Below are 19401 nucleotides of genomic sequence, written 5' to 3'. Positions count from 1 at the left end.
CCCCCCACACACCCACACACCCCCACGTACACACCAACACCCCCACACGCCCCCACACACATCCAACACAGCCACACCCACATGCACTCACATCCACACACACCCACACACTCACACTCCCCCACACCCACACATTCCCACCCCCAACCCCCCACACACCCACATACACACCCCCACCCCCACACACCCACACATCCCCCACATACCCACACATTCACACTTCCCCCACACCCCTCTCCACACTCACACCCACCCCCACACACACTCCCCCCACATACCCACACACTCACATCCCCTCACACCCCTCCACACACTCACACCCACCCCCACACACCCACAAATACACTCACACACCCACACTCCCCACACATACCCACACATTCACACCCCCTCACACCCCTCCACACACTCACACCTACCGCCTATACACCCACACCCCCCACATACCCACACACCCACACTCCCCCCACACCCCTCCACACACCCACATAAACACTCACACATACCTGGTTTTTCCATCCAGAAACTCCTCCCATGGGCCATGCTGAGCGAGCGGTGGCCCTGGCCCGATGCTATCTGATCATGAACCACAGCCCAAGATGAAGGCCCCTGATGTCTCCCTAATTGGGCGTGCAGTCCACTCCCCTGGGGCCGGGTCCTGCTCTGGACACTGGGGATGACCTCAACAGGTCAGACTCGCCTCCAGTTCCCCCCAGTCTGGGGTAGGAGGGACAGATCCACAAAAGGGCTGCCACGATAGGGAAAGCCTGGGGGACCTCAGACGTGGCCTGAGGGCCAGAGAAAGCCTCTTGGAAGCTGTCACGCAGTGGAGTCTGAAGGATGAGAAGGCAGCAGTAAGCAGAGTGGGAAGGGTGCTCTAGGTCTAGGGAGCAGGACATGCAAGGACTCTGTGGCGTTGGGGAGAGGAGCTAGGGCGAGCCGCTCAGCATGGCTGCAAGCGGGGAGGGGAGGGAGAGGAGGCCGCCCGCTGTGGGGCTGGGTCAGGAAGAGCGTTTGCACACAGTGGGGCTCTTTAGGTGCAAGCTCATCCTGGCTAAGTTCAGCCAAGAAGGGAATTTACAGGAAGGACATGGTTGCACGTAACAGAAGCCTTATGAGCCGAGTTTATTATGAGAAACCAGAAGGTGGTTCATGATGTTTCTTGGCTCTCATACAAATAAAAAAATCCAGGGCTCTTTGGCTTCAGGTATGGCAGGATCCAGGACCCCAACTCTTCAATAATGTCTTTTTCTCTTTCTACATCTTTTATCTTTTCTCCCCGGTGTGGCTGAGCTGTTGAGGGCTTACCTGAGAGTAAAGTTAATACAGAGACCAGGGCTGTTTGAATTGGGATCTGTCACCAATACCAAAAGAGCCCTTAGAGTCTTGACTGTCACACCGAGGAACATGGACTAATCCGGAGATAGGTGTCTTTGAAAGATTTTGGGCCAAGGAGTTACAAGGTTTGGGATTTAGGAAGGAAGAGCCCAAATGCAGGGGCCCCTACAAAGGCTGGGAAGTCACCCTATGGGGAGGCAGGGGCGGGGATGAGTCTGAGAGTCATTGTCAACCTTCTGGTGGTGTCAGTTTTTTTGGGGAATGGCAGATTTCTTCATGGATATTATCTGCTCCTTATCAGACCCCCAAGTAATTGGTGCAACTCCCAGAAATGGAAAGCGAGCTCCTTCACACTTGAGGGCAGTGGCCCAGAGACACCAAGTGACTTTCCTGAGGCCACACAGTGGTCAGAGATGAGACCAAGCACCCTGTTTTTCTGCTCCGAGTGGAGGCTGTTAGATGGGCTGGGGCCCCAGTCTGTGTGAGTTGTTGCTTCTTGCAAAGACCCACGGGAAGAGGGCCCGCTGAGAAGCCCCAGCAAGTGTGGATTGGGAGCAGAGGTCACAGGAGGAGAGACCCTGGCCCAGCCTTGCATCCTATCACAAGGAGACCGAAGGGCCGTGGCTGCGTGTGTCCCAAGGACCAGGAGGCCCTGAACTTGCCGGCCTGACTCTCCCGTCCTTCCCACCTTCCCTGACTCCCACCTCTGGCCTGGGGCCGAAGAACAGGCTGAGCTGTGTAGTGGGATTGTGCCCTGTGGCCAGGCAGCTGGGAGGGGGCCACCCGAGGGACAGGAAATAGCTGGGTTTGGGGAAGTCCGCATGGCCAGCCAAGCCAAGCGAGCCCACGATCGCCTGGGCAGCCCTCACCGAGGCCCTATCAATGCCCCGTTTGAGGCTCACACAGGGGTCCTTTGACGGGGCCGTGATGGTTTGGACCCACTGACAGCGCCTGTTTGAGCTTCATGGCTGGAAAGGAGCTGGCCCCAGGACAGAGGGGGCTGCTTCCAGGCCTGGGCAGGTGAGGGCAGCCTGGAGTGGCTGTCTCTTGGAGGGAAAAAAGAGCTGGTAAAATTAAACCTGGGGTGCTAAGCGGAGCAACCTCAGGTTTCTCGGGGGGCTGTGATGGTAGCAGGAAGGGTCCCCGTAATTGAGCGGGCCCTTCAGTGTGCTGGCTCCATGAAACTCCCAGCGGCCTCACGCGGCAGGTGCTGGGTGGTGATCATTCCTGAGGTTCAGGGAGGGGCTGACTCTGTCCACAGTCACGCATCGGCCAAGGGGCAGAGCTGGGCTTGGACTTCAGTCCACCCAAATGGACTGAGCTTGTCTCTCTAGACCTTTCTGGGTAACCTCGCCCTTCCTCTGGGACCTTCTACCTCACAAGGCCCTCATTTAATTCCTATTTCAGGCTCTGGGCCCTCTTGGGAGGGCCCTGGCATAAGCAGGAGGCCTCGGAGGCAGCAAGGAGCTTTTGGATGTTGCAGGCTCCTGGATGGTGGTGCCCAGCTCTGAGCAGAGGACACGGAATGGGGGATGGCAAAGGGTGCATCGAGTTTTGGTGGTGCTGGATTTGCGCTACCTTGGGGGACACACAATGGGAAGTGTTCAGGAGGCAGCCGGGTCTGTAGGTCTGGAGTTTCGGAGACCGAGGAGGGAGGCAGGTTGAGATGTGAGTGCTATTTGCGGACATGTGGGTGGGATGTCAGGTTGGGCTGGTGTCACCCAGGTGTTAACCCATCAGAAGGATGTGCTGCTGCACCGTGGCCTCCCCAGACAGGCCAGCAGATGAAAGCACACGCCTCCTCACCCTGGATTCCGGTTTGGCTGACCATGCGTGGGGCCTGAGACCAACACAGCACACGGCGGTGTCACGAACCACATGTGACACCTCAGATCATGGGGGCTGTGGCCCAAATGGGGCCTGGGCAGGAGGGGCAGCCCAGCTGCACTGCAGGCTCCTGGATGGGGCGATCAGCATGGCCACTTTGCAGGTGAGGAATCTGCCCCGTGACGGTGGGCCCCTCCACGTCTCTGCCTGACTTTTGGGAAGACCAGAGATTCATGTCCAATCCGGTACTCTGGCAGTGTCTCCAATTTGCAGTGAAACCGTTTAAGTGTCAAGAAAAGCAGTTGCAGGTTAAAGGAAGTCAGGGGCAGGATCCACCCTTGGGTTCTCCTTGGGTCTTTGGGTGGCAGCAGAGCCTCTGCGGAGGTTATAAGCAGCAGCCACTGGGTGTCTCTGTCCACTGCCCTCCCGGATGGGCTGTCTGGGAACCAGTGCTCACATTCCAGTCTGTCTCCTGGATCTGCAGGAGGAAGCCTCCCTAATTAGCCACCAAGAGCGCTCCCATGGTCAGTGGGCACAGCAGAGAGCTGTTGGCACAAGGGAGCCGCAGTTCTAAATAAACAAACAACATCCACCTGGGAAACAATTTTGCTGCCATCTAAGTGGCCCAGATGGTCGAACAGAACACTCGCCTGCTGCTTCCTCTGCTCTACATGCTGGGAGGACACGCGAGGCTGGAAAACAGCTGGGCCAAGGCCTGGAGATGTGACCAGGTATCCTGAGAAAAGGACCTGGGTGCAGGTAGCTTATTTGGGAGGTGATCCCAGGAAATACAGTGAGGGGAAGTGAGGTGGGGACAGGATAAAAGCCAATACAATGTGCCTGAATAAGCTGGTCACCTCTGTGGGCGACTGGGACTCACTCCTGCAGGGGACCTTCTGAAGAATGGCGAGGAGCATGTCTCAGAATGGTCCAGTGGGGAATGGGGACGATGGGGTCTTCTGATCCCAGCAGGTTGCAGGTTACACCTGGGGATGTTAAATCCCCAGGCTGCCTGGCCCGCTGCCCGCATCCCTGGGAACTGCCTGCTGCAGCGGTAGGTGAGCTGAACCCACAGTGGGCTGAAGGGCCATGGGTCGGGGCATTAACTGGGCCAGCTAGAGTTCCCAGTGCTAACCCTGAGCCTGCTCCTCCAGATGCTCATTCCTTCTTCCGGTGTGATTGACTGCAGGGGCCATTCCCTGTGGGAAGCTCTCACAGCTGCTCCTGGGGTGAGGGCTGACCCTCTGGCCCTGAGAAGGCACGTAGCAGGGGTGGATCTTGCATTTTGTACAACCAGGTGAGTAGCATGGGTGGCCAGGTGTAGATGACCTTTGAGTTTCCTTCAGGGTTTGACATTTCCCCACAAATAAAATGGGTCACCATGTATTGAGTGCAAACTCTGATAGGGAGCAAGTGAGAGGGCTGGATTCTATCTGGGAGGCTCTGAAAACAAGAGAGTGACTCATTCTGTGCTAGAGAAGAGAGGGAGATGGTGGGGGGAAGGAGAGGAGGAGAAAGAGAAAGACTAGAGAAGAGAGGGAGATGGTGGGGGGAAGGAGAGGAGGAGAAAGAGAAAGACTAGAGAAGAGAGGGAGATGGTGGGAGGGAAGGAGAGGAGGAGAAAGAGAAAGACTAGAGAAGAGAGGGAGATGGTGGGAGGGAGGAGAGGGGGAGAAAGGGAAAGACTAGAGAAGAGAGGGAGATGGTGGGAGGGAGGAGACGGGGAGAAAGGGAAAGACTAGAGAAGAGAGGGAGATGGTGGGAGGGAAGGAGAGGGGGAGAAAGGGAAAGACTGACAGTGGCCTGGAAGGTGGAAGGAAGCTGACAGTGAAGCGCTTTAAATGCCAGCCAAGTCTGGATTTCCATCTAGAGGTGATAGAATGCTAACAAAGGCTTTCACCTCCGGCAGTGGTGACAGAGACTGTCACTGCTAACTAAATGCCATATCCTGGCCCTGGGCATCCAGGTAGAGTCAGGTAATGTGTACTCCTTGTCTGAGGCAGTTAAGAGAGACGTTTGTTGTCTCTCTCTTGTCCACATGGACAGAGACAAGGACTTGGAAATGGAGGCAGCTTTCGAGAGGGCCTATATGGGGGGCACCCGCCTGGCACTGGACGGTGCCAGGAGAGAGAAGCAAACCCTGTATTAAGCCATTGTGATTTGGCGGGCATGTTTGTTATTGCAACATAACCCATCCTAGCCTGACTGATACAAGAAGGCATTATAAAAACCATAAGCACTGGGCCATCACGGTGGCTCACGCCTGTAATCTCAGCAATTTGGGAGGCTGAGGTGGGCAGATCATTTGAGCTCAGGAGTTTGAGACTAGCCTGGACAACACAGTGAAACCCTGTCTCTACCAAAAAAAAAAATTTGCTGGGCATGGTGGTGAACACCTATGGTCCCAGCTACTCAGGAGGCTGAGGTAGGAAGATCACCTGAAGCCGGGAGGTCGAGGCTGCAGTGAGCCATGATTGTGCCACTGCACTCCAGCCTGGGTGACAGAGTGAGACCCCATCTTAAAAAAAGAAAAAACTAAAACAAAAAGCCCAATACGCATTGATGTAGCATTCACTGCATTTCTTCCTTACAACCTTCCTGTGGCATTAGCATTAGGATTCCAACGCTACAGACATGAAACAGGAAGAAAAGGGAGGGATTTACCGGAAGTCACCACAGCTGGCCTGTGAACCAGGGGGACTGAAGCCAAGCTCTCTTTGATTCTAAAGCCGTTTCACTTCACAGGATTCCTCAAAGTCTGTCGTGCGTGCCACTGGCAGAAAACAAGAAAATTTTCAGTGATATGTGGATGAAAAAGCTAAATTTAATTAGTTTTGAATTTATTTGAATTTTATATTGAATGAATATTTATTGGAATAAATAAATAAACCATACATCAACCAGTGATTTCATGGCTATTATTTCTTAGAAGGCAGAGAAATTTTTAAGAAGTGAGTTGGTTTAGAGTGAATTAAACAAAAAGATTAAACAGATACTGCTAAAGGCGTATGTGGATACTGCCAAACTGCTGATGGTGGGCAAAGAGTGAAGGGGGCAGGCTGCCCCGGCTGATGTTGCATCTGTGTTAGCTAGGTCATTGCGGGATAACCAGGTTTGCTCTTTAGGGAAAGAGCTGATCCTGGGAGCACTGGAGAGGGAGTCCTGTGTGCTTCCCACTGAACCACACTGCCCAGGGGCCTCTCTGTGGATCACAAACGCTCTCTCTTGCATGAAACACTAACGGCTTTAAGTTTCTGGAAGCCCCAGGGATGTGAAAACAGGAGGAGGGAACAGCAGAGCCCTTCACAGCTGCCTGTTTGACTTGTGAGCAACCTCGCAGAAGGCCCCTCCGTGCATTTTTTTTCTTCTGGCTCATACCAGACACACTGTTCTCAATTTTGAGTCCTGGGGGAAAAGGTTTCACATTTAAAAAACACAAATATTGATTTTCTTTCCTTAATGTATATGCTGAACTTTTAGATCTCCTCTCCTCCACCGCCCCCGGGCCTTGCCCCTGCTATAGAACGCCAAAGCTGCCTTTTTTTTTTTTTTTCTGGTGGTGGTCGGGGGGGGGCCCATCTCTGTTCCTGAAAACTTACCTGTAGTGTATTTCTGCGGCTCTGCTAATGAGCAGAGAAGCGACACAGAGAAGGCGCCTGTGTTCTTCTGAGGAGCCCATAGAACTGCCATTCAGAGGTGGAGCTGAAAGGGCTGTTTCATGGGCCAGCTGCAGCCCAGCTAACGGCGCCTTGTGCCCTGAGCCCCGGACACAGCCCTGGCCGTCAGGGGGGTCGGGGTGGGGGGCGCAGTTGGTGAGGAGACCCCAGCTCACATTCTCCTCGTTAACCTCCAGCGTGGCACGAGGAGAGCATTGCGTTTCTCACCGCTGGTCACCACGGATGGCCCTTGTGTGACCCTGGACGGTTTATAGGGAAATGGAACTGGTTCGTAGTTAGTTTTCATTCATTCCTTCATTTGCTCACCAGAGATCCTGTGCCAGGCACCATGCTGGGTCCCAGGGGTTCAGTGGTGACTGAGACAGGCAAGCCCCCTGCTTGGAGGGGGCTCACGTCCTCGGGGAGACAGGTAACACCTTTATTACATCATTTTGGGAAGGGAGAGGCACCACCATCACCACACCCTGCAGCATCTCTGGAGGAGAATTCGACCTCAAAGTTGTAGCAGAAAAAGGAATCAGCAGCTTCAAGTGGTTTTTGGAATTGGGGAGGGCTGTGAGTTGGGCACACATGAAGTGTAAGAGGAAAAAGTCAGAAGGCAACGCTCTTAACCTCCTCCTTCTCTAACACTGGTGCAAATGGGAGTGAGGCCCGAGCTTTAGGCTTGGCTCTGCCCCTAAACTGGCTGGGTGGCTTCAGGTAAGTCAGTGAACCTCTCTGGGCCTCAGTTTCTCCATCTGACAAATGGGCCAACAGACTCAGATCTGCTGACCTCACAGGTTTGTTGGGAGAGCAAACGAGATAGAGTGATAGAGTGAGTAACTGTGCCATGTCAAGGGTGGAAGGGATTGTTATAATTATTCCTAAAGAGTGTGGTAGCAGTGAGTTGGGTCTGCTGCACCTGGCAATCGCTTTTTGTCTGTACATTTCCTTTTACTGAGGTATAATTTACACAGAGTGAAGTGCATAGGTCCCAAGTCTTAGGATTCTGCCTCCTGGAGCAATGACAATCCTTTAACCCCATCTCCACTTCTGTCCCCCTCTTGCCCCTCACACGGGGCAGGCAGATCAAGAACGACCATTCCCACTGCACCATGGCAAGCTGAGGCTCAGAGAGGTTAAGTCACCAGCTCCAGGTCACACAGCCAGTTAGGAACAGAAGTGGCTTTGAACCTGGATCTCTCAGGTAGCCAAGCCCATGCTCTTTCCACTCTATCTCATGAACTACTGGACCCAAATGCAATGAAAGGGATCGTTCCTGGTGATGTCACTTTATTTAGAAGGCTTTATCTTTGCTTTCTTTGTGCTGGGCCTGATGCAGAGTTGAATCCGCTGGCTCACAGGTGAGGTGGGCCAAGCAGGGACCCACAGTGGGAAGAGACGGGCATGGAGAAGTCACCTCCATCAAGCTACACTGAGACAGCAGCATGGCTGAGAGCCGGGCCTGGGGCTCTATCCTGGCAATAACACTTCTTAGCTGTGTAACTTCAGACAAGTTACTTCACCTCTCTGTTCTTTAACAGTAGCTGCTTTACGAAGTTGTCAAGAGGATTAACTGAGAAACCTCATCTAAGACCTTTGCTCCTTGAATCAACCGTAGGAGGCGCTATTACCATCCCTAGTTTCCAGACGAGGAATCTGAGACATGAGAGATGAAGTCACTTGCCCATGGTCACGCAGGTGGTTCGCTGGTATAGCAAACCCAGGTAATCTGGCTCCCAAGTCTTAACCATGGTCTCCACTGCCCTGCCCATACTAACAGTGGAGGTATGTGTTAGCCCTGATTATGACCTTGAAAGATTCTGCAAGGCAGAGAGTTAGCGAGAGGAAAGGATTCTGGGCAGATGGCCCTGCATGTGCGATGGCCTGGAGGCTTTCGAGGAGAATCCAGGGGTGGCTGGAGAGCAGGGTGTGTGCGGAGAGCAGGGCACAGTGAGGCCGGGGAAGGGGAAGTGCATTTAATGAGAAACTTGGGGTTGTGGGTGGGGGAAGGATTTGGGTGTGGGATGAAGGTGCAGGGCAGAGCTAGGCTGGGCCATTAGACTCAGGTATGCCTGGGCTTGGGGTAGAGCTTCAAGGCAGCGCAGGCTCCAGCCCCTGGAGGAGCCACCCCCCACCCACCTGACATTTCCCAAATTCCAGCTGCCACTCCGGTTGCTTCTGCAAGCAAAGGAGCCCTTGTGGTCAGAGGGGCCTCTGGAGCCCGGGCCAGGCGCTCCCGCCCTCTCAGGGCACACACACCTCCATTCAGCCCGAGCCCCGCCCCTGGGGGGGCTGGGGGCCAGGGCAGGCTGCCCCCACATCAGTCGTCAGTTGGGGGCCACCTGACCCAAAGGCTGGGCGGGCAGCGGGGTTGATAAGACCTGGACCCCACTGGCCCCACAACCGCGCCGGCTGCTGCCCGTGCTGCCAGAACTATGAGGGTCCTCCCTGCCACTAGCCTCGTGCTCTGCAGCCTGCTGCTGCTGCTCCAGGCCCCGTGCAGCCCTGGCCTCACCCCCCAGTCCAGAGGTGAGGAGGCCTGCGTGAGATGGGGGATACTGAGCGAGTGGGCCCTGACCCTCAGCACTGGGGACTGGGTACCGATATGGCAGGGAGCACATGGGATGCAGGATGGGGAAGGGAGCAGGGTGGCAGCGGTGGGCAGTGGGCTGGTGCAGGAGCAGACAGGGACCATGGTGCTGATAACGGTCAGGGCAGGGGTGCTCTTCAGCCCTCAGGGACCATGCGTGAGGCAGGGACCTTGGTCTTCCAGGTCTCTGGGGAGCAGAAGCTACTCAGAGAGCTGGCTGACGTCTGGAGCTGGGGCAAGCCCAGGGCTGAGCCCATGGCTCTTTGATGAGAGCAGACCTGGGATGCCAAAGAGCTCAAGCCCCCTTTGCTGGTCCTTCCAGCCTTGGGCTCCCTGGGGGCAATAACACCCCTCAGAGTTTCAGGTTTGCCTTGGGCTTCCTGGGGGCAATAACACCCCTCAGAGTTTCAGGTTTGGGCACTGAGTCCTGGAATGCCCATTCTTCCTGTACAGATTGAGAAACTGAGGTCAGTGAGGGCCTAAGACCACACAGTGAGATAGCCCCAGAGCCTCTAGGCTATTGATCTACTGCTGTACGGTGTGGCCAATTCCCTTTCCCTCTTTGGGTCTCAGTTTACCCATTTATAGCCTTAGCTAGTAGAGAGCAGGGAGCCAGCTGCATGGTGATTTCCAAGGTCTCCTGAGGAACTCTGATGTCCAGAGCCCTAGTCTAGGGCACTGCGAGTTACTGTGACTTGAGGGTTGGGACGGTCCTGCACGTTTCCCCTTTCCTCCTTGGGGTCGGCTCTGCTCAGTTCAGACTCCACATGGGATGGGGAGGGAAGGGCCTTTGTAGTGAGCCCTTCCTGACTGCAGGCCCAGGCCGGTGACAGTGTCATGCAGTAGCCTTATTCTCTCCACTGGACATGTGAGATCACGGAGGCTCAGAAAGGTGCAATGATCTGCCCTGGGCCCCACAGAGTGGCTGAGCCAGGATTTGAACCCAGGCCTGAACTCACTCCGACCCTGCATACTTCCCAGCACAGGGTGCTGCCTTCTTGGGTCTCTGGAGGACATTGCTCCTCAGGGGCGTGTCTTGGGGTGCACCTGATCAGGCTGCCGAGGTGGTCACCAGGAATTCCTGCTCTTTTTCCCTGTCTTCGGCAATCCGCCAGCAGGCGCTGCCAGGCTGAGGGAAACTGGTTCCACTTTGGTGATTTGCTTTGATGCTCAGATGAAAGAAGCCATGTTGACGGGCACTGCTTTGGCTCTCAAGGCTGTGCCCATGCCCGGAGGGCCCATCCTTGGTGCCCTTCTGCCCAGCTAGAAGAAATAGCTGCCCTTGTTTCTGGCAGCAAGTCTGGGCTGAAACCTAAGTGTGTTTTCAAGGCCGCAGGGTCCTTTGCCACCCCTGGAATACTCACTGCTTGCCCAGCCCCCTGGGCAAGACATCCTGTAAGGAGGGATTGCCAGCTCACTGCTCAGATGAGGAAACTGAGGCTCAGAGAAGTGAAGCAAATGGCCCAAGGCCAGGCTTGGCCCTCTGTGTTCCCCATGGGCTGAGCCGGGGGCCTTTGGCAAGTTGCTTGCTGGTGTCTGCATGTTGACAAAAGGGCTCAGCCGCCCAGCTGAAGTTTGCAGCCTACTGGACCCGAGGCCTCGCACCTGGATCTAAGAAGCCGCATTCTGTGTCTTCAGGCCCAGTCCCTGACCTGTGTCTCTGCTCTCTGCCTTACCCCTCCTGCCCCACTCCCAGGCCATCTCTGCCGGACGCGGCCCACGGACCTGGTGTTTGTTGTCGACAGCTCTCGCAGCGTGCGGCCTGTTGAATTTGAGAAAGTGAAGGTATTCCTGTCCCAGGTCATCGAGTCGCTGGACGTGGGGCCCAATGCCACCCGGGTGGGCATAGTCAACTATGCCAGCACCGTGAAGCAGGAGTTCTCGCTGAGGGCTCACGTCTCCAAGGCCGCACTGCTGCAGGCCGTGCGCCGCATCCAGCCGCTGTCCACAGGCACCATGACTGGCCTGGCCATCCAGTTCGCCATCACCAAAGCCTTCAGCGATGCAGAGGGTGGTCGTTCCAGGTCCCCTGACATCAGCAAGGTACGTGCACGCCACCCTGCTAGGATGCTGCTGTTTGGAGGCTCCCGCTCAGTTATGAGCTTTGCCTGCAGACACCTTAATTCCCATGACGCCCTGTGAGGTGGCCATTTCATAGCTGGGGAAACAGGGTCAGAGAGGGGCGATCATTAGACAGAGGTCACCAGTTGCAAGTGACAGAGCTGGGATTTGAAGCCACCTTTACCCAACCTTTCCATCCTAGGAGCTCACAATCATTTCAGTTTAGTTGACCTTGGCTCCCGACCAGTCTGAGCCCCTTGAAGACACTGCAGACGGGCCAGATGCTTATGGGAGGAGTAAAGGTGTGGCCTCCGCCACCAGCCTGTCTGGGTTCACGCCCTGCTCCACCATACTAGCTGTGCCACACTGAGCAACTGACGTCATGTCACTGGTCCTCGGTTTCCTCACCTGTAAAATGAGAGTAATGATAACACCTTCTCCAAGTGCTGCTATGAGGACTGAGTTTATAAGTATAAAGCTTTCCATCATGGCATTTGTTAATTTTTAATTTCATAATCCTCTGAGGGCAGAGGCTCAGAAATGGAAGGGCTGTGCTGCCACCTGCGCTGTCAGCTAGGGCTCCAGGCAGAGGGCTGAGCATTTCCCAGGACTTGTATCCTCACTGTCATGTTCAGGGCTCAGCACAGAACCTGAGGCTAAGCCAGGTGTCCTCTCTTCCTGTGGCACCCCCACAGGCTCCAGCACTTCCCCACTGCAGCCCTCGTTAACCCGTCACCACTTCCCTGCCTAGGGCCCCAGCCCAGGGGAGGTTCTTTCTTATCCCCACTCCACACCCCACTGTCTAGCACAGAGTGGATAAATGAACATGATTCTGCTCAGAGGTGGTATCCCCATTTTACAGATGGTGAAACTGAGGCATAAGGAGCTTAAGCAACTTGCTCAGCCAATAAGTGGGAAAAGCGTTCACAGAGACAACAGCATATTATCCCAGCCATTACCACCCCTTAAAGAAATGACATATCAGGCAGCCTGTTGGTCTTGGGGCCAACTACAAGTTTCGGCATGGGGTGCTGTAGATGAAGCTGATGGCTGAGGTGGTGGAGAGGGTGAAGGAGATGGGGGTGGTGGCCTGGGGTGGGCAAGTGAGGAGAGAGCTCCTCCAGCAGGTGACACAGAAGTGTTGGGGGAGCTGGTGCCAGACTCCAGGTGTTTAGCCTGGAGTTCACCAGTGGGAGGAACCAACAAGGTGGACAATCTGAAAGCTGGGTTGCAGGGAGGGGAGTAGGGACTCCAGGAGGCAGTGGGCCTCGGGATGGCAGCGAATAGTCACAGCTAGATTTTCAGAGCCAGGAGCCCAGGCCCCTGGAGGGGAAGAGATTGTGCAAGGTCACTCCCCAGGGAGCCCAGGGTAATGATGGTAAAAATAATAGTTGCCCTTTCTGGCTTCTAACCAGGAGTCATCTCATTCAAGCTCCCACAACCCCTTTTTACAGATGAAGAAACTGAGGCTCAGGAAGGTGACCTGTAGCTTGTGGAGCTGCATTTCTAAACATGGCCTGTCTAAACTGCCTGTCATCAGGACAGGGGGTCAGGGCCTGGGGCTAAGGATGGGACCCAGGAATCAGAAGCAGACCCAAGTCAGAAGCAGAGAAGCAGCAAAGTGGGGCTGGATGCCTAACCCAGACTGGGCACAGCTGGGAGCGCCCTAGCCTCAGGGCGGGTGCAGGCAAGGGGTCACGAAGCCGGGTCTCAGCGACGGTGTCCGCCGCCTCTTTCTTTCCAGGGTACAGACCAGAGGAGCCTAGAGGGAGGGGAGCGGGCAGATTCTTTCCCTCTCTGGAAGAGGCATGTATCATACTGGGGAGTGGAGGAGGAAAAGGGCGGCATATTCCTTGGGTTGGTCCCTTGGGCATCCACATGGGAGTGGCCCTCTGTCCGTTCCCTGGTCCAGGGTCCTGGGTCTTAGAGGCACAAGGACAGCGGGACGGGAGGCGGCAGCCCCATCCCATAGCCTCGGCTGCCATCCGGTGGCCAAAGCGCAGAACTGCACCATGTGGAGCCACGGGACCCCCGGCCCGGCCTCCCGGGGGGCACGAGGGGCGTGGCACGGCTCCTACAGCCATCGGTCTGAGGACCCTGCCCTCAGCCGCCTCAGTCTGAGGGGAAGGCATGGCCCTGACCTTAGAAGCCCCAATTTGGCGATGGGGCATCACATCCCTCCGGGCATCTCAGAGCTGCCTGCCCGAGGGAGGCGACGCAGATGGAAAGCCCTTCAGCCACGTCTCGCAGTCAGAGGAAACGGGTCTCCTCTTTGGCCAGCCAGGTCCTCTTCCCCCGGGTGCCGCCTGGCTGTGCGACCCCGGCAGTCCCCCCGCCTCTCCGGCCTCAGCCTCCTCTCCTGGACAGTCCCGTGGGCTTCCCGGAGCCCGGTGTCACACCGCCCCGCGTGTCGCAGGTGGTCATCGTGGTGACAGACGGGAGGCCCCAGGACAGCGTGCAGGACGTGTCTGCGCGGGCCCGGGCCAGCGGCGTCGAGCTGTTCGCCATCGGAGTGGGCCGCGTGGACAAGGCCACGCTGCGGCAGATCGCCAGCGAGCCGCAGGACGAGCACGTCGACTACGTGGAGAGCTACAGCGTCATCGAGAAGCTGTCCAGGAAGTTCCAGGAGGCCTTCTGCGGTGCGCGAGCAGGCGGGGGCGGAGCCAGGGCAGGGGCGGAGAAGGGGAGAGCGGCGGGGCGGGGCCAGGGCTGGAGGCGGGTCCGAGGCTGAGGCTCAGACCGAGTTAGCGCCGGGGTGGGGCGGGGGGGGCAGAGGCGGAGACGGAGAGTGGCGGGGCGGGGCCAGGGCAGGCAGGGGGCGGGGCCAGGGCAGGGGCGGAGACGGAGAGAGTCAGTGCCAGGGGCAGGGCCAGGGCTGAGCGGGACGAGGCCGTGGCAGGCGCAGAGACTGAGAGTCCGCGCTGAGGCGGGCCAAAGCTAGGGGCGGAGCTAGGGCTGAGGTGGAGACAGACAAAAATCAGCGTTGGGGGGCGGGGCCACATTAGAGGGCGGGGCCTGGCTAGGGCGGTAGCCTATAAAAGCGCGGGTACTGAGTTACACGGGAACATCAGGACGGGGCCAGGGCTGGGGACATGGCTTAGGTGGATTGGGGGTGGAACCTGGATTAGACTGAGGTGGCGCCAGCACCAGGGGTGGGGCCGTAGCTGGGGCGGAGCCTGATAACGGAGGAGGGTTAGGCAGCCCCAGATTAAGGGAGTTGGGGAGAGGCCATGTTAAGAGCCGTTTTATGGCCGGGCGCGGTGGCTAACGCCTGTAATCCCAGCACTTTGAGAGGCCGAGGCGGGCGGATCACGAGGTCAGGAGATCGAGACCACGGTGAAACCCCGTCTCTACTAAAAATACAAACAATTAGCCGGGCTTGGTGGCGGGCGCCTGTAGTCCCAGCTACTCGGGAGGCTGCGCCAGGAGAATGGCGTGAACCTGGGAAGCGGAGCTTGCAGTGAGCCGAGATCGCGCCACTGCACTCCAGCCTGGGCGACAGAGCGAGACTCCGTCTCAAAAAAAAAAAAAAAAAAACCAAACAACAGAGCCCTTTTATGTGGCAGAATCCTGGCAGGAGCCAAGGAGGGCCCGGAGCTCAGGAAGGAGAGCTCCCAGTAAACCTACACATGTTTCTGTGTTGTGAGTTTTGGGTGCCAGAGTTTTCTGTGATGCGGGAGAGTCTGAGGGGCCTGGGCACTGGCAGGAGAAGGTTCAGAGCCCTTCTCAGAGGGGAGGTGTGTGTGGGGGTCTTTGGGATGTGACCCGCAGGGGCGGGATGTCCAGTAGGACAGGATCGGGGTTAGGGCAGGGACTTTACCCATTTGTAAAATGGATCTAAGAAGAGCATGCACGTTATTGCGAGGATCCAGTGAGATAATGCAAAGTGTAACTCTCATTATATGGTATTTAACAGATATGTGCTGTGTTCATTGTATGCTGTTCTAGACACTTGGGTGTCTTGATACAGCAGTGAACTAAACAGACTAAAGGCCCTAACCCTTGGCCTTTACCTTTTTAGTGAGACTTTTCATTCTTATCATCAGCATTATAACCGTCTTCAGGGATCTAGGCACTGGTGCAATGATTCCAGACCTGGGCTGAGCGTCGGGGGCCTAGGCCCCAGTGTGTTGGAGACCTTAGTTTCCCTGAGTCTGGATGGGGCCTGGTATCCACGGTCAGGGAGGGACCACCTGTCTGTAGTGCCCAAGGCACTATGATTGTGAGATCTGAGCTACTTATTTTCCCCGCAGTGGTGTCAGACCTGTGCGCCACAGGGGACCATGACTGTGAGCAGGCGTGCATCAGCTCCCCGGGTTCCTACACCTGCGCCTGCCACGAGGGCTTCACTCTGAACAGCGACGGCAAGACCTGCAATGGTCAGTTGGGTGGACACAGGCTCGCCCTGGAGAGGGTGGGGAGGGGAGGTGATAGGGCCTCAGCAACTCCCCAGGAAACACATTCAAGCCTCCCTGCACCTTACCTCTGAACCAATCTTCAAAGCAGACAGGTGCCTTTTAGAGTTTGGTATCTGCAGAAGTTCTCACCTGACTTCTGTCCCTGTTTTCAACACAATGTGTGGTGGGTTTAGTGTGGTAGAAGAACTCACATAGTCTCAAAATCAAATCCTGGTGCTACCACTTCTGAGCTGTGTGATCTCACAGCTGTTGGAGTTTCAGTTTCCAGTACTGTACAGTGGGACCAGTCACCTTGGCTTTCTAGAGGCAGTTCTGAGGGCACAATGGAATGATCCTCAGCACAGAGCTTGGTGTGTGGTGGGTGTCCAGCCAGGGAGCAGGACGGATGACTATGTCCTTCAGCTTCATCCCCTTGCCTTCCTGCCCTCCCCAGTCTGCAGTGGTGGTGGTGGCAGCTCGGCCACTGACCTGGTCTTCCTCATTGATGGATCCAAGAGTGTGAGGCCAGAGAACTTTGAGCTGGTGAAGAAGTTCATTAATCAGATCGTGGATACGCTGGACGTGTCAGACAAGCTAGCCCAGGTGGGGCTGGTGCAGTACTCAAGCTCTGTGCGCCAGGAGTTCCCCCTGGGTCGCTTCCACACCAAGAAGGACATCAAGGCGGCTGTGCGGAATATGTCCTACATGGAGAAGGGCACAATGACCGGGGCTGCTCTCAAGTACCTCATTGACAATTCCTTCACTGTGTCCAGTGGGGCTAGGCCGGGGGCCCAGAAGGTGGGCATTGTCTTCACTGATGGCCGGAGCCAGGACTACATTAATGATGCTGCCAAGAAGGCCAAAGATCTCGGTAGGTGTTGCCTGCCTGGACCCTGGACACCGCTGGTGGCCAGGGGTACACACGGGTATAGCCCAACTGTAGTTTATCTTGGTGTCTTCTGATTAGTGCCCTAAACCCAGGTCAGTTTGAATGAGGAGGATTGGTTAGTCCAATTCTCCCTTATACCAGTGACAAAATTGAGGCTCCAGAAAAGTAAGTGGCTTGTTTTGATGGTCCTTTGGTAAGGGAGGCTTGGAACTTTTCCAGCTGGATATTCCCAAGAACACATCAACTGTTGGAAGGCAACTCTACTTTGGAACAAGCCCAAGTCTGTTTTGCAGCCTATTAAATGAGGAAAAAATAACCACCAGATGGATGATTATTAGGGTTAAATGAAGCTTGCTGTATAAAGCTTCCAGTACAGGAAGTCACTGTAGGGTCTGACACAGAGCAGAACCTCAGTAAATGTTGATTTCCTCATGGTCCTTGTTCCAGGCATTGTGCTTGCAATTCCAGCAGCTGCCAGCAGGAGGTGTCTGGTGTTGGCCGCCTAAGCCTTCCCCAGGAGGCTCAGCCAATATGGCTGCCCGTCCTGTTCCCATGTCCAGCCTTACTTCTCTTGTTCCTCCTGGCAGGCTTTAAGATGTTTGCTGTGGGTGTGGGCAATGCCGTGGAGGATGAGCTGAGGGAAATAGCCTCAGAGCCCGTGGCAGAGCACTACTTCTACACGGCTGACTTCAAGACCATCAACCAGATAGGCAAGAAGTTGCAGAAGAAGATCTGTGTGGGTGAGTGAGGTCAGGGCTGGCATTGATGGGATGTGCAGGTGGGGCACTGTGGGGGTGGAGCCATCCTGGAACTGGGTGTGGGTGGGGAAAAGCAGGGGCTGAGGTGGCACCAAGAGTTGGCAGAACCAGAAGGTGGGCTGGCGAGTACAGCTCTTACTACCAGCAAACATGTTGAATGCTCATTACTTGGCTGGACTGTTCTCAGTGCTCTCCGGATATTACATCATCCGATCCTATTTGGTAAGAATATCATTACCCCCATTTTATAGATGGGATAAACAAGGCCAAAGGGGTGGAACAACTGTTAATAGCTGGGAGAGCCAAGATTTGAACCCTACTGCCTCTCTGGTCCTCTCTGGTGACCTCACCAGCTGGTTCTTAGTGGTAAGGAGTGTGGGCTTCAGAGCCAGGTGTGCCTGGGCCTGTGTCTTTGCTCTGACGCTGTTGGCCATGGGCAAGTTGTTTCACTTCTTGGATTCTTCACTTGTAAGATGGGATTAATGACTTCAAACCCAAAGGGCTGGGGTGAACTCACTGAGGTGACATAGAGGCCCCTAATAGTGTTCTTCATGCAGCAGGTACAGGGATGCTCTCCTATACCTATAGCCATTCTCAGGGCTCCAAGGGACCAGGAAGACGTTCAGGGGTCACCCCTCTATCACTCCTAAGGGTGCTGTCTCAAGGACTGTCTATGTCTTTCTGCCTCCTCAGGTCCCCTAAGCCCCTCACTCCCCCAGGAATCCTGAGTCCTGGCCCTGGGCAGTGACTGTCCCCCCTCCATCTGGGCAACCACTCGACAGCTCTTTTCTCTTTCCCTCCTCCCTGTCCCCTGTAGAGGAAGACCCGTGTGCCTGCGAGTCCCTGGTGAAATTCCAAGCCAAAGTGGAGGGGCTGCTGCAGGCCCTGACCAGGAAACATATCCCTTCCCAGAGGTGGCTGGGGCCGGGGAGGGGTGCAGGGCAGTGTTGGGGGAGGCGGGGGCATGGCCCAAGTGTGGTCGGTTGGGCAGGCTTCTCTTGGCCTGCTTACTGCTGATGGGCTGCGTTCTGGCAGAATAGGCTGAAGCCAGCTTGGGTGCAGACCCTGTCAAAAGCAGAGACTTCTAGAGGGTAAACAGAGAAATTGAGGCAGAAGCCAGGATCTAGGGACTGGACACACACCAGAGTCCTGGACATGCTCTGAAGAACATGGGGCCCGTGGATGCCCCATTTCTCAGGCTCATGGTGACATGCCTGACCCCAGTACCCACTCAGAGATGGGGCTGGGCCCCTGACAGTTCCCCTGGCTCAGCCAGGACTAGGTGGCGTCCCAGCAGGGCTAAATCTGCAACTGAGCAGGGCTGGGCACTCGTGGCTCGCAGTAACTCGCTGTGTGTTTTGGAAAGCACTATTCTGAGGACAGTGGATGGATAAGTTCGGACAGAGGGGAGAACGCACACTACAGTGGGGTGTTGCAGGGGCCTGAGTGCAGGGCCACAGCCATCTCTGCCCTGCTCTGGCCAACCTGCACCTCTCCTTAACTCTGAGTCCACTGGAAGCTGTGAGTAAGCGGCTGGCCATCCTGGAGAACACAGTCGTCTAAGGCTGTCTGTCGCCACTGTGGCCTCTCCAAGAGTCCTGCACGTGTCCCCTGTAGCTTTGCCATTTTAGTGAGGGAAGCCAGCCTGGGGGTGGGAGGGGGTGTGTCTGGGTGTGCCTATTGGGAGTGTGTAACGGCGTTTAGGAGCTCGTATGTGTATGTGTGCTTGTGTGTGTATGTGTGCGTGTGTGTATGTGTGCTTGTGTGTGTATGTGTGCGTGTGTGTATGTGTGCTTGTGTGAGCCTGTGTGCGTGTGTGTATGTGTGCTTGTGTGTGTATGTGTGCATGTGTGTATGTGTGCGTGTGCACGTGTGCCTGAGG

At 55.9% G+C, this 19401-nt stretch overlaps 1 protein-coding gene across 1 annotated transcript; it reads left to right on the top strand.

Moving 5' to 3' along the window:
* The first annotated feature begins 9259 nt into the window (after positions 1 to 9259).
* Positions 9260 to 19124, top strand: MATN1 (matrilin 1). Its single transcript, XM_032160000.2, has 8 exons — positions 9260 to 9353; positions 11111 to 11457; positions 13892 to 14114; positions 15729 to 15854; positions 16327 to 16743; positions 17349 to 17501; positions 18337 to 18417; positions 19033 to 19124. The coding sequence occupies exons 1-8, from the start codon at positions 9260 to 9262 to the stop codon at positions 19080 to 19082; spliced, it is 1491 nt and encodes a 496-aa protein (XP_032015891.1). The 3' UTR covers positions 19083 to 19124.
* The last annotated feature ends 277 nt before the right edge of the window (positions 19125 to 19401 follow it).

This window comes from Hylobates moloch, unplaced genomic scaffold (assembly GCF_009828535.3).
Source record: "Hylobates moloch isolate HMO894 unplaced genomic scaffold, HMol_V3 SCAFFOLD_8, whole genome shotgun sequence".
Classification (NCBI taxonomy): Eukaryota; Metazoa; Chordata; class Mammalia; order Primates; family Hylobatidae; genus Hylobates; species Hylobates moloch.
Note: the sequence above shows the minus strand (reverse complement) of the source record. Positions and strands in the feature narration are given on the sequence as shown.